This window comes from Crinia signifera, chromosome 8, assembly GCF_055691185.1.
Source record: "Crinia signifera chromosome 8, ASM5569118v1, whole genome shotgun sequence".
Taxonomy (NCBI): domain Eukaryota; kingdom Metazoa; phylum Chordata; class Amphibia; order Anura; family Myobatrachidae; genus Crinia; species Crinia signifera.
The window spans coordinates 10,407,269-10,422,816 of NC_139224.1; the positions used below are offsets into that span (position 1 = coordinate 10,407,269).

General features: G+C 48.5%; 1 protein-coding gene across 1 annotated transcript in view; it reads right to left on the minus strand.

Annotated features, from left to right (window-relative positions):
- Nucleotides 1-15,548, minus strand: part of GRM7 (glutamate metabotropic receptor 7) — a 345,665-nt gene that overhangs the window by 21,514 nt on the left and 308,603 nt on the right. The window contains exon 9 of the mRNA XM_083155738.1: nucleotides 14,547-14,793. Within this exon, the coding sequence (XP_083011864.1) occupies nucleotides 14,547-14,793 (247 nt within the window). The remainder of the gene's footprint in view (nucleotides 1-14,546; nucleotides 14,794-15,548) is intronic.

Consider the following 15,548-nt stretch of genomic DNA (forward strand, 5'->3'; position numbering starts at 1 on the left):
CCTACACCCATGTCGACCTAGACCCCTGTTGACCTTGACCAATGTCGACCTATACCCCTATCGACCTTGCTGTATGTTGACCCAAAGGGGACCCAACCTAAGGACTGTCGACCTAGTTGGGGTCGACTGAATGACCCCAACCCTGGCCTCTGTCTGTGCCTCTCAGCCTTGTCTTCTTTTTACCAGACAGAACTGTTTGCTTTCATTGCACAAAGCTTCACACTGGATACCACGGTATCCAATACAGCGCCATATTCCAGAGCACTCTGCCCGATTATTGCAATACATGGCTGGAAAGCACAGACATGAAGAGAAAACATGTTCTGTACCACAATAACATATACATATATATAAGCTGCCCTAATGATTACATATGGGGAGAATGTGAGGTGGCACCAGGCCTGTACTTTGCAGGTGCCACCCCCCCCCCCCCCCCCCCCCCCCCCCCCCCCGCCTCAGCCCATTCCCATTGTGCAGTGGAAGAGATTTACTGTACGGTGTAATTTCTGATACTTTTATTCTGCTTTCTCTCAGCAAGCTCAAACTATATAAACACTAATGGCCGCATTACTTATCAGCTCCAGCAGCCTCTCCACGTCCCAGGGGAGCCGAGCTGTCAAATGCAGCCACTCCCAGCCCATGAGTGACAATTACAGCACCCATTAGCTGCCATTCATTCTCCTGGATCACTTACTGACTCCCACAAGGAGGCAGAGCTGCACAGGTGGGGGAGACGCTGCCAGGATTCCGGGGGGTTCCCATCTACATTGTTCTGTAAATGCTGAATCTCCGGCCTGGCAGGGGAGATGCAGATTGAGATCGCAGCTAAATGTCTGATAAGGTGCCCATACACGTTACAATTATTGTATACAATATCGCATCTCGGTTTTGCGATAAGATGAGATCTAGTACAAAATATGTGCAGCACATACTTTTTGTACTAGATCTCATCTCATCGCAAAACCGAGATGCGATATTGTATACAATAATTGTAACGTGTATGGGCACCATTAGTGGACAATAAGCTTCAAGTTGGAACTGAACGGAGCAAATTATTTTTGCAGGGCTGAGAGCTTCTACGGAGGACAAAGCTGATATTTAGGAAAACGCTCACATGTGACTCAACACAATGGGGGTTATTCAGAGCTGATTGCACGGCTGTGAATCTGCAGACCGTGATAACAACAGACTGTGCATGCGTATGTCCCAATAGCACGCATGTGTAGGGCCGTCCTGCGATAAAAACCTGCTAAATTTGCTTTATCGCTGGCCATACGCAAGTTGATTGACAGGAAGCTGGCGTTTATGGGTGGTGGCCGGATGTTTTCTGGGAGTGTCAAGAAAAATGCAGGCGTGCCCAGGTGTTTGAGGGAAGTCATGTGACCTCAGCTCCGCCCCGATCAGTCTGTTTCTATCGCAGCCGGTCCTGGGCTATGCACAGTCTGTACAAATGTCCCGCCGGCGTGGCACTGCGACCTGCATGTGGGGCGAGGGGATTGTATGACTAGGTAGACTTAAATGATTAGCCACGCGAATAAGGGAAGCGGATGTGTTTCATGTATATTATGGTACAGTGTTGTCGCTCTAGGCAACGGCTATGTGACTGGATCACACAGTCCCACTAAGATTGCTTTTCTGCTGATTCTCAGTATAGTCATCATCTACTGATTTGCTTAAAAAATAAGCAAAAGTGAGCGCCCCCCATTACAGGGATGATAAAGATGATTGGACGGATTGTCGCGATGGAGGAATCGAGAACATTGTCACTCTGATAATGACCACTCTCTACTGGCTGCCACGTCAGCTTCCAGGACGATTTCTGTGCTGTCTCCCACCTATGGGACTCTGGGGGAGACTTATCAGAGCTTGGCAAAAGAAAAGGGGGAAGAGATAAAGGGCCCGATTCAGACCTACTCATCATTATGAAATGACCGTGCATGAGCACGGTATGCTGAGCGCATGCACAGGGTCCCCCTGCGAACGAAGCCAGCGATGACTAGCTATCACTGTCCGTTTGCAAGGTGATGGACAGCTAGCCAGAGTTTGTAAGCAGTAGAGCGCCATCGACAAACCAAGCGGGAGCGGCCGTTGGAAGGGAGGGACGCTGACGCCATCAGTGGCCCCGCTCTCCCCACGGCCATCGCAGCGCCGACTTACTCAGCAGCTGCACACGGGGAAGAAATCTATGTGAGTGTTCCTGAGCGGATTTCCCCCTGTTCCAATGACTGTGCAAAGGGGCGGGAAAACACTCTAGCATGGCGGAATTTACCTAATCGCTGGTCTCCAAACATTCGCGGCCCTGTTTTGCTGTCCACATGGAATCTGGTAAAACGACCCTCCAAAAATGGAAGCCTACGTGGAAGAGACAGATGATAGAGGTCCTACTGGGCGCATCACAGATTTCAGGAGCGCTGTCACTTAGGGCCTTATTCTAGTTCAATCTTTCTGACAAAATCCTTCTTAGACAAAACCATGTGCACTGCAGGTGGGGCAGATGTAAAATGTGCAGAGAGAATTAGATTTGGGTGAGTTATTTTGTTTCTGTGCAGGGTACATACTGGCTGCTTTATTTTTACACTGCAATATAGATCTCACTTTGAAGTAAAACCCCACCCAAATCTAATTCTCTCTGCACAAGTAACATCTGCCCCACCTGCAGTGCACATGATTTTGTCCATCTAAGAAGGATTTTGTCAGAAAGAATGAACTAGAATAAGGCCCTTTGTGCCCATGTAACCGCCTAGTTATGAGCATGTAACTCCTGGCAACAAGCAAGATACTCCAGGCAATGAGCATGCAACCCCTGGCAACGAGCATGTTGTTAAAAAAAATTATTTTGCTCAAATTCTAGCTACTGTATGCCACTGTGTAAAGGTTTGCCTCACTCCTAGGCTAACTGACACATCAATGTACAAATTGACCCTTAGACCTCAGCTGTTATTATTCATTTATCTCATTGCTCCCCCTCTTCTCTCTCTCTCTCATCACTCTGCTTTCACCTTATATCAGCCCCTTAATATCAGAGGTTTCTTACTGATGTCTCATATGAAAGATTTTCCTTGAATTTTTTTTTCTCAATTAGCAAAACGAAATCAAAGCTGCGTATGGGCCCTCACACTTATGTTAATGTCTGTTTGATTGCTTTTGTATTCTCCGCAAAAGATATTATCAAGAGAAAAAAAGAAAAGAAAAAAAAAAAACACTACGATGTTACACAACATCTAAATGTGATTGTCATAACAAATTACACTAATGGGGACTGCAGTGGCAGTAACGTACCGGAGACACATCTGTAGCTCATCACGATATTAAGTGGCAGAAAATACTACCAAGCACCATGGCGGGTGTCAGAAATGTGTCATTATAGGTAGTAGTGAAGAGCTAAAAGCCTCCCTTTATTTTAAACACCTTTCTCCCCAGATATTCAACTAAATGCCTGACCCTATAGAATGGCTCAACTATTCTCTGTGCTGTTAAATACCATAGGCCAATAACTCCTTTCTGGGAATGGTGCTGCTGCTGGAGATGGCCAACGCTCAACTGGTAGAGTAACGTGAAGGGAATGGTGGAGCTTTCTGGGAATGGTGGAGCTACTTAGGATGTCCAATGTATTGTGGAGTGAAGGTAATGGTGGGGCTTTTTGGGAAAGGTCAATACTCAACTGGTGTAGTAGCTAGAAGGGAATGGTTAGGCTATCTGGGAAAGGTCAATATGCAACTGATGTATAGTAGCATGAAGGGAATGGTGGGGCTATTTAAGAATGGTGGGGCTATTGGGGACGGACAATGGTCAACTGATGCATAGCGGCGTGAAGGGAACGGTTGGGCTGCTGGGTATGGCCAACGCTAAACTGATGCGTAGTGTTTTGGAGACAAGAGCTAATGAAAGAGGTCCAGCCTTCCCACGATGGAGCATTTCCACCAACATTAGTAAAACCTGCTTTATGCCCCCCATAGACTGCCGCTCACACTTGGGGCAATTAGGGCATCTCAGATATTCACAACGCACTCCAAAGCCCAATATTGTACTGACTTACTGGAATCCCTTATATTCTCAGTGATGGTGGCTTTCAAATAAATACTCAACTATGTGACATCTTCTGCATCTAATTTACTTGTCCTGGGCTTTACCTTCTGGTTTCTGACTAGACGTTGAACAATACCGATCGGCCTCCTACCGAAGCCTTTGCATCAGTCGGGTTGTTGTAGAGAGCCTGCCGCTGTGGTTGTACAGTAGGGTGGATGCCACTTGCAGGTCACCAGTAATAAGGTCCCAGCGATGGAGACCCCACTCCCAATCTCATCCTTTGCTTTGGCCTACGTAGGGCGTAGTCATGGAAACGGCACATGTTTTATGTACAGCCAGGCGTACAGATCACAGAACCTTCACATCACTTATTTATATTTCTTACTTCTACTTATTTATTTCATGTTTGTATTTGATCTGCTCCCAGCTTGCAGAACTCTCAGGGTTCTGCTGGTGGAAACCATCGGAATGTGTCCACATCAAGAATATATCAGCATAGATATGAGCATGGGTGCAGGAACGTGGTACAGGAGGCCAAACCGCAATCTGCTCTGAAAGTATAGCGTGCACAGCCACAATGCTGCTCCATAACCACCATGGTTCATGACAGGGGGACAGCACGATGCTTCGTTACCGGACAGGCACAGTGTCATGGTCCATAAGAGAATGAGGTGTAGGGCCACATAGAGTGCAGGACAAAACACAGGATCCTTGTCCATTAGAGAACAGGAGAAACAACACATTGCACCACTTAATAACGACACCACACTCCAGTAGATGAGAAGACATAAGACGACACTCAACCATGGTATAATACACAGTGTCCTACTACAGGGTAAGACATAACAATGTCCTCCACCAGAGGACAACACAACACAGTGCTCTACTAGGAGGATCTACTGTATTCTCAAACACCCATCCTGGTTCCTCCTTATGGTGCCCATACACTATGGCGATTAAGTGGCTGTTTGGTCACTTTTCATCCGATTCCAGGGAGAAATCGGATGATGGGTGTAGAAATCGCATGTGTCTGACATCAAATCCGATGTGACGCGTGCTCCCGTGACCATCGCATCAGAGCTTACAGATTGCATGTGCTGCACTCTAGATATATCGCATTGCCAAGCCTCCGGCACGCGTGGCTGGGATCACATATGATGCATCATGTAAAAGGGCTGCTTATGGTCTATCGCAGTGGTAGCCAACCCTAGCCTATGAGAGCTACCAACAGTTCACATTTTACAGACAACCTAGCTGCTGCACAGCTGCACTCATTAATTACTGACACATTTTAAAGGATCCACAGATGGAGCTTATTAGCTCACTTGTGATTCTGTGAGGAGACCTGCAAAGCATGCACTGTTGGTAGCTCTCGAGGACTAGGGTTGGCTACCCCAGGTCTATCGTATGCAGTCCTACTGCCCGGGGGGGTCACCTGGGTGGTTCAAGGGGGATTGTGGGCAACTTCTCACTTCGGAGTAGTTGCCCTAGTGTATGGGCACCTTTAGCAGCTCTGCCATGTTACATACAAAGTTGCTCATGGTGCCCTGAACACTTTACAATTGCTATTGTTTGCATGGCGCGGCTCACCGGTATCACCCAGGTTAAAGCCTGAGTTGCCCCGGCAGCTGCATGCTATGCCAGTGCCAGTGTTCAGGGGGACCATGCAGTGCATTTTTGTAGCAATAGTGATGCAAATAATAAGCATAGTCAATATATAAAAATGAAATACAGGTTTAAGTGGACACATTGTTATGTAACATTGTGCTGCACAGTATGGCTGTATGGTGGGATGCATCAGGCGGAACTAAGCTACGTGTTCCGACACCAACTGCAGGGCAGAGGAGAAAAAGCATCTGCACCATCGATGGTGAAACTGTTTAATATTGGCATTAAACCGTTGATGGTTTAAAGCCATCAATGATCGATGGCCAACCCTACTATAAGCATAGATAGGTGCAGCTGGCAGATAGGTCTCAGTATATATACAGCTGGAGATGGATTTCATTATTTACAGTTTCTTATATAGCGCAGCACATTCTGTTGCACTCTAAAATTGGAAATAACAGTGGGGAAAAAAACGGGATAGTAACAGACTAACATAGAGTTAGGAGGGCCCTGCTTGTATCTATGGAGATAATAGGAGGGATACATAAGGACAGGATTCTATAGCATGGCAGTCCCAACCAGGGCCAGCTGAACCCACTCAGCGAGCAATGCAATGCAGGGAGGCGCTGGCCAGTAGAGGTGCTCTTCCTGCTCTGCACCCTGCTCCTGCCAGCTGCCACTGCCTGTCACACTGCATGACAGACAGCCGCGTCGGCAACATGAGACACCCACCCGTGCTGCTGATGTGCTGCACGTAGGAAAGGGAGAGGGTCGGGGGAGGCAGAGGAGAGTGGTCTGCAGAGGATGGCTCCAGAGTTACTGCTGACTGCAGTACTATCAGGAGCCACTAGATGTCCCCATCTGATCCCACTGTGAAGCTCTGTCCTTATCACTGGAGAGAGACGCCGGGGACCCTACAGCGGAGCTGAGAGACTGAGTGGGCTTGTAGCACCAGCTTTCTCTTTATGGGCTGTGGAAGGGAGGGCGCAAATTTTCAGTTTGCAGGGGGGTGCCAGACACCCTAGCACCGGCCTTGGTCCCACCAGATTGCAAGACTGTCCTGATGCAATGCAATTAGATATGAATGCTACTGGAGGTTATATGGGGGTTCTAGATAAGATTGCCTGAAGAGGTGACATGTAATTCCCTGTGCGGATTCGAATGGCAAAAACTCTTCATGAATTCTCATCAAACTCTGCACGAGCCGCAGAACCCCCCCGGGATACAAAGTAACACTCTGTATTAACAAGCAGACTTCATTTACGCAATAAGTGTAAAACGTGTCTCCGTGTGACATGTACGTAGGCTGGCAATGTGCGTGGCAGTGCCCTGAGTCAGCGTTTCCCACGCCCGGCATGGCATGTTCAAATCACCGTCACCCAGAAAGTCCGGCTCAGCACTTAGCCTGTAATGAGCATCTCCAGTGCCAACCGAGCTATAGGGGACAAGCTGCTGACCTCACAAGATGCCTCTTTGCTTTGGGGACTGCCCGCTCTCACTGTCATCTGTCACAGGACATAGGGGAGTGTGACAGGTTCACAGACAAGGATTCCCCCCCTTTGGGAAGATGGGTCACTTTGCATTACATCTTCATTAGATGAACATACAGCTGGGAATATCTCACATGGATTTAACCCCAGCTGTCTGGATATGTGCAGCCATCTGTACACACTGTATATAATTCCGCAAATCACGCTGAAGTTTCAGATTGCCATCAGAACAGTGGCGTAAGTTCAAACCAGGCACCTGGAGACGAGACTGAAGGTGGTGCCCCCCCGGTGGCTCAGGCGCGCACCTGTGCTGACGTTTGCAAATGGCACATCTGGGAGCATAACGATTCCTTATTGCAGGTAATTGTGGTGATAAGGAATATTTGCTGTCTGCATATGGTAATGATTGGAGCAGTGAGTTTTTTTTTTTACTACAGCTCAAAAAGATATAAAATTAAGCCAATCAGCTTCTTTGTTACATGTTACAGGCTGTGTTTAAAAAATGAGTTTGAAAAGGATGGTACATTTGCCCCTATTCTGATTTACACGCTCCCCTGCGTGCAGGCGCAGGGGAGGGAAGTTCAGTGTCTGCGCATGTCCAGATGCCGGGTGCGGGTGGACACGGTGAGCTGCCTGTTCGCTATCCCGCTCACACCTAGAAGTGCGGGCAGGGAACGTGGGGGCGGCGGCAGGGGGCAGAGCCCATTAGAACAAACAGCGTTTCATGTTCATCCCCATGAAAACATCGGGCATTCCCATGCAAGTGGCCGGTGAGATGGGTGCGGGGGGCGGGAGGCTGACGTCAGCGGATGCCCACTTCCTGCACAGGGCACTCACAGAGGTAAGAAATCATTTGATGGGCTCTGACGTGCGAGGTGGGGGCAGGCAGCCGGCGCCATTTGGTGGACTCGCAAGGCTGTGGAATTCGCAGCCTTGCACAGCAACCAGAATAAGGACCATTATCTCTCACAAGTTTATCTCTCTTCAAACTTTGAAACCCCCCTAAAAATGTTGTTATAATAATTAGTGCATTTCCTTAAAACAACTTTTGTTTCTTTAAGACAGCAGCAAAGCTGCAGCTCACTGTATAAATACTTTCATCTGTTATTGCAGCTCAATATAGCAAATCTCTGAGAAATCAGTGGAGAGAGATCTATCCTAGTTCACCAGCCCCCTTTCTTGGGACCCCTTTGACAGCTGGAGCCCGGCAGCCATTGCATCCAATGTCTCTGGGAGTTACGCCACTGTATCAAAATGTACATGCAGTATATGAAGACTTTTAAGGTGCGTACCCACGGTAAGATATAGTGCAAAAATCTAGCACACTATCTAGCTAGTTTCCAATAGCATGCTAGATAGTGCACTATATCTTACCGTGTGTACGCACTATCCGACGTACGATGCACGCTCCCGCTGGTCGTCTGGCAGGGAGCTGCTCGGGTGAGCATGCAACTCAATTCTGTCTAGAAAGCATAAGATAGTATAGTGTAGTACAGCTGTGACGTCATATCATATATAATATCTTATGCACATTGTACGTTATTTTAAGCACAAATCTTATGCTTTTGACCACTGGGACTTTCCTTGGGAAATCTTATACAATATCATACGGAACATAAATCGTACCGTGTGTACGCACCTTTAGCTGTAAATTTACTAAGATGGGAGCTCTATTTAAGATGGGAAGTTGTCCATAGCAACCGTCAGATTCTATGTATGTATCCCTATTCACTCAATGCTCTCTTGCCTACTCTACTGATGTTTTTGTTTTTTTACCGTCTTTTTGAAGCATGGTCCAAACTCCTATCACATGCCCACACAGTAATCATTTAATGGAGCTGCGTTGCTGCTTTTTGTATCCCCATCTGTACATAAGATGTTGGGGATCATAGGGTCGTAAGTAATTAAGTCGACATGTACACAGTTGACATGGAAAAAAGTTTGATATAAGCAAACGGTTGGCATGGAAACGATTGACGCGTGAAAAGGACAACAATGTCTTTTCACTTTTTTGTTGTCAGTATTTAGATTTAAGTACATGGACCCGCAATGAATGTACCGCAGCGTACCTTTGCTACGCTAGCCCAGTTTCAGCCCTTGCTCCGCTACCCGCTGCCCTCGGCGCACCTTACCGTTCCTGTTCGTAGTCCATGTAAATGGTAAAGTATATGAAAGAGTACAGAAAAAGAAAAATCGCGAAAAATGCTTTCTTTATGTGTCAACCATTACTGTGCTGACATTTTGCGTGTGTCGACCTATGTCAATGTCGACCAATAGTGGTCGACATGTATGCATGTTGACCCAGATAATGGGCGTTTTCCCCTGAGCCCAGCTGTGAGGCATCGGAGTACAACCCTTAGCTATGCCCTTTCATGACTTTAGAGGTCACTGTGTCCCAGAGGCCGCCGCCCCTGTGTTGGTGGGAACATGAAAGGCCGTACAGCGGTTTTATCCCTGCGAAGCGGAGGCCCCGCACTCAGGAGGGCATTATTAGAGCCATCAGCCGCCGAGTTTGATGAGAAATCCGCTCCCAAAGGAGGAAGAGCTTCAGCAGAGAGAGCAGAAAATGGGAACGAATCGGCCTATTTAGAAACTAGGACAGATAACGGTGGAATCAGAACTGGAGTGACCTCACACCGTCTATTTATAGCCGTGGGATCTTTCGTTAACACTTTGCTGCCTTACGCGTCGCTCATGTTTTCCCTGATTGCACCGACGCTGCTATTGATCATTCCTGTTCACCTTGCAGCGCCGGCCCGGATCCCTCGCGCAGAAGCTTTTCTAGTCTCATTATGTAATTTACTCGTGCTGTCTGAGCAATCTCTATCACATCATGAATCTGCAGAGCACTGGGAACTGTACGGGCAGCCCGGGCTGTAAACTCTGCCTGTACGGATCAGCCTCCCCCCGCCTGGCCTGAGCAACGCGAAGAACTTAGGCCAGGAAGACTCCATTCTCCTAAAGTAGGCTGGTCACGCTCCAACCTGCCACCCCACTGTGCTTTTCATGTCCGCCAAACGTGTTGTGTGTATGGCAAGTGTAGAGCGCAGCGTGGGTCTGAGTACTGGTAGGCCACAAGATCTCCTGGAATAATAGGCAGAAATTGCAACTTGATATAGATCAAACCTCCTGAGAATTTGTCTTCAATAACTGTGCAGCCACACACACACACACACACACACACATATTGGTAGAAATACATCTAGAATACGGGGCGTGAAAAGCTGAATAGGACTGATCCAATTACATAGCTTCAATCTGTAATGTGCAGCCGGTAAGTGCGATGCCTCCAGCGCTCCTTTCCCAGCAGAGGAGTCTTGTTTACTGGACATTTGCAAACAAATTAAAACGCTAGATAAATATTTCTCCAAAAGGGCAAGCTGCGTGACCATCGAGTATCTTGTGCTACAAAATGTAATAGTGTAATGTGGGCTAGGTGACATGGGGGAGATTGCTAGACTAATGAGGAAGAGAGGGAGATTTCTGCTATGTCAGGGAGTCTCCTGCAGAATGCTGGAGGGGAGGTAATTATGATGTAACAGTGTAATGTGGGCTAGGTGACATGAGGGAGATTGCTAGACTAATGAGGGAGAGAGGGAGATTGCTGCTATGTCAGGGAGTCTCCTGCAGAATGCAGGAGGGGAGGTAACTATGATGTAACAGTGTAATGTGGGCTAGGTGACATGAGGGAGATTGCTAGACTAATGAGGGAGAGAGGGAGATTGCTGTTATGTCAGGGAGTCTCATGCAGAATGCAGGAGGGGAGGTAACTATGATGTAACAGTGTAATGTGGGCTAGGGGACATGAGGGAGATTGCTAGACTAATGAGGGAGAGAGGGAGATTGCTGCTATGTCAGGGAGTCTGCTGCATAATGCAGGAGGGGAGGTAACTATGGGTGATGTCATCATAAGAGAGAGGTCTGGAAACAGAGCATTGTGTCCCTTTTGGAGAGGATCATGCACATTGGGATTGTCTGTATTACATATGCCACTATCATATGAATAAATGTATTTAGTTTATCGTTACATTGGGACTCTCTCCATAAATGCATCCTCAATCCTTACTGCTTTTGCTTATGGGCGCAATGTAAAGCCCAACCTGCCGGCAGCTAGGAACGTGCAGATTTATTCAGATCCTCCGTGACTAAATGCAAAGTATCATAAAGCCCGGTGGCCGCTGTCCTGCACGGCATCAGATCTGTATAGCTCCTGTATAAATGTGCTGCAGGCCAGCATATCCATCTCATCATAGCATGGCACTGCAGAAATACTGTATTCCAGACAGCTGCACAGCTCATGGGTCCGGCCCTGTTATAGATCCCCACTGTAGGAATGGCAAACACACATCTGAAACTCTTTCTAAATCGCAGCGAATTCAACCCCATCTCTGATGGTGGCGCATGCACATAGTCACGCATGTACATAGTCACGCATGCACATAGTCACTGGTGCACATAGTCACGCATGTACATAGTCACTGGTGCACATAGTCACGCATGTACATAGTCACTGGTGCACATAGTCACTGGTGCACATAGTCACTGGTGCACATAGTCACGCATGTACATAGTCACTGGTGCACATAGTCACTGGTGCACATAGTCACTGGTGCACATAGTCACTGGTGCACATAGTCACGCATGCACATAGTCACGCATGCACATAGTCACTGGTGCACATAGTCACGCATGCACATAGTCACTGGTGCACATAGTCATTGGTGCACATAGTCACTGGTGCACATAGTCACGCATGTACATAGTCACTGGTGCACATAGTCACGCATGTACATAGTCACTGGTGCACATAGTCACGCATGCACATAGTCACTGGTGCACATAGTCACGCATGTACATAGTCACTGGTGCACATAGTCACGCATGCACATAGTCACGCATGCACATAGTCACGCATGCACATAGTCACACATGTACATAGTCACTGGTGCACATAGTCACGCATGCACATAGTCACGCATGCACATAGTCACGCATGCACATAGTCACGCATGTACATAGTCACTGGTGCACATAGTCACTGGTGCACATAGTCACGCATGCACATAGTCACGCATGCACATAGTCACGCATGTACATAGTCACTGGTGCACATAGTCATTGGTGCACATAGTCACTGGTGCACATAGTCACTGGTGCACATAGTCACGCATGTACATAGTCACTGGTGCACATAGTCACGCATGTACATAGTCACTGGTGCACATAGTCACGCATGCACATAGTCACTGGTGCACATAGTCACGCATGTACATAGTCACTGGTGCACATAGTCACGCATGCACATAGTCACGCATGCACATAGTCACGCATGCACATAGTCACACATGTACATAGTCACTGGTGCACATAGTCACGCATGCACATAGTCACGCATGCACATAGTCACGCATGCACATAGTCACGCATGTACATAGTCACTGGTGCACATAGTCACGCATGCACATAGTCACGCATGCACATAGTCACGCATGCACATAGTCACGCATGTACATAGTCACTGGTGCACATAGTCACGCATGCACATAGTCACTGGTGCACATAGTCACGCATGTACATAGTCACTGGTGCACATAGTCACGCATGCACATAGTCACTCATGCACATAGTCACGCATGCACACAGTCACGCATGCACATAGTCACGCATGCACATAGTCACTGGTGCACATAGTCACGCATGCACATAGTCACTGGTGCACATAGTCACGCATGTACATAGTCACTGGTGCACATAGTCACGCATGCACATAGTCACGCATGCACATAGTCACGCATGCACATAGTCACGCATGTACATAGTCACTGGTGCACATAGTCACGCATGCACATAGTCACGCATGCACATAGTCACGCATGCACATAGTCACGCATGTACATAGTCACTGGTGCACATAGTCACGCATGCACATAGTCACGCATGCACATAGTCACGCATGCACATAGTCACGCATGTACATAGTCACTGGTGCACATAGTCACGCATGCACATAGTCACTGGTGCACATAGTCACGCATGTACATAGTCACTGGTGCACATAGTCACGCATGCACATAGTCACTCATGCACATAGTCACGCATGCACATAGTCACTCATGCACATAGTCACGCATGCACACAGTCACGCATGCACATAGTCACGCATGCACATAGTCACGCATGCACATAGTCACTGGTGCACATGTACACACCCCCTGACAAACGCCTCTGGTGAGTTTTACACTTGCTGGGCGTTCCCAAAATCGTGCATACGCTGGGGCCAGTTGCTGGGGTCCATCCAGTATTTTATGAGTGTGCCCACAGAACTGGTGGGAGCACCCAAGGAAACGCTGGGGGGGTCACGCGTGAACGCAGACATGGCCCAGTCTGTTTGGGGCGGGTGGGTGATGTCTCACGAGTCAGCGCCTTCCCTCATCTCGGCCATCACCGTGCAGGATATAAGTAAGTATAGGCTTACTTCGCGAGGGGTGGAAAAATCATCCAATGGTCAGCGACTATCGAATCATTTTTCCACTGTGTGGCCAGATGCATTGTGGGGATTTGGCCAGCGATTTCGGCGGGGCAAGATTTACAGCCTAGCGATCAAGCCTGAATTACCCCCTTAACGCCAGCTTCACTTTCCTACCTTAAATCATCAGTAAATTAAAAATGTGCATCTTTTTGGAATGAAATGTCTAAATATTTAGGGCAGGGGTGTAACTATAAAATGTAACACCCCCCCCCCCCCCACCAAACATTTTGGCAATGCCATCCCCCAACCCTGCCTTATCCCGCCGCTCCTCCTGGCTGGCCCCTGCTGATGAGGATGACCATCACAAAATGGCTGCCCCTAACAGCAGACCATTTTAGAGGATGCTAAGGGAGGCCACCACCTCCTAAAGCATCCTCAAAAAGTGTCTGTTGTAAGGGGGCGGACATTTTGTGTGTGCTCTTTTTCATTAGCAGAAGCCAGGAGGAGTGCCGAGACCGCAGACAAGTACATCTGTGGGTCCCGGCAGCGACGGTGGCTAGCAGAGGGGTAAGGCAGGCTGGTCTTGGCAGCACATCGATAGTTCCACCCACACTTACTCAGTGCCTCCCCGCGACCGCAGGGCTATTGTTATGCCACTGATTTCGGGGATACAATGCACAGACAGAAACAATGTTTCACATTTGCAACCAAACCAGTGTAAAATAATGCACAGACTGCGCAATACGCCTGAACGCATAACAGATCTATGGAACAATGACTTGTGAATAACCTGAAAATATTCTGTGACATTCGCTGCAATGAGTTCTGCTCCATCTGTACATGATGGTAAGCCATGGACTGCAGGCAGGGCCTGATTCTTGGTCGCGCAGCAGCTGGTTATTGGGTATTACTGAGCACTACGGACGGAGGCCCCAGGTGAGTGCCATACTCACTGTTTGGATTCACATTCTCGCACAGCTCTGTCTTGGCTTCCCCATTGGGGCGGTCGCTGGGTTTGTGTGATAGACGCGATGACATCGTGGCTGCTGTCACTACCGCCTTGAAGCTGCGTTTGCGTTTCTGCACATTCAGCTCCGGGTGGAAGATGATAATATAAACCTTGGGCATGTAGAGCATCCCCAGAGCCACCGAGGCACTAAGATTCATGGAGATAGTAAGGGTGGTGGTCTGGATGTAGAGCTGCAAGACAAAGAAAGAACTGGTTAGGAACAAGCCCAGGAATACAGCATTACAACTGGCATCTGCTCCTGCGGCCATGACAGAAATGAGGAGGTGGACAAAGTGCCTGGGGTTATTAATGGTATGAGGGCGGTAAGTTACACAATAGCAGCAGCAAGGCAAGGCAGTGGTAGGGTCCCACCAGGGGAACACAGTGGTAGTATCCCACCTGGGGGACACAGTGGTAGTATCCCACCTGGGGGACACAGTGGTAGGGTCCCACCGGGGGAACACAGTCGTAGTGTCCCACCGGGGGAACACAGTTGTAGGGTTCCACCAGGGGGACACAGTGGTCGGGTCACACCAGGTGAACACAGTGGTAGGCTCCCACCAGGGGAACACAGTGGTAGGGTCCCACCAGGGGAACACAATGGTAGGGTAGCACCAGGGGAACACAGTGGTAGGGTGCCACCAGTGGAACACAGTGGTAGGGTTCCACCAGGGGAACACAGTAGTAGGGTGCCACCAGGGGAACACAGTGGTAGGGTCCCACCAGGGGAACACAGTGGTAGAGTTCCACCAGGGGAACACAGTTGTAGGGTTCCACCAGGGGAACACAGTGGTCGGGTCACACCAGGGGAACACAGTGGTAGGGTCCCACCAGGGGAACACAATGGTATGGTAGCACCAGGGGAACACAGTGGTAGGGTTTTACCAGGGGAACACAGTGGTAGGGTTTTACCAGGGGAACACAGTGGTAGGGTTTTACCAGGAAA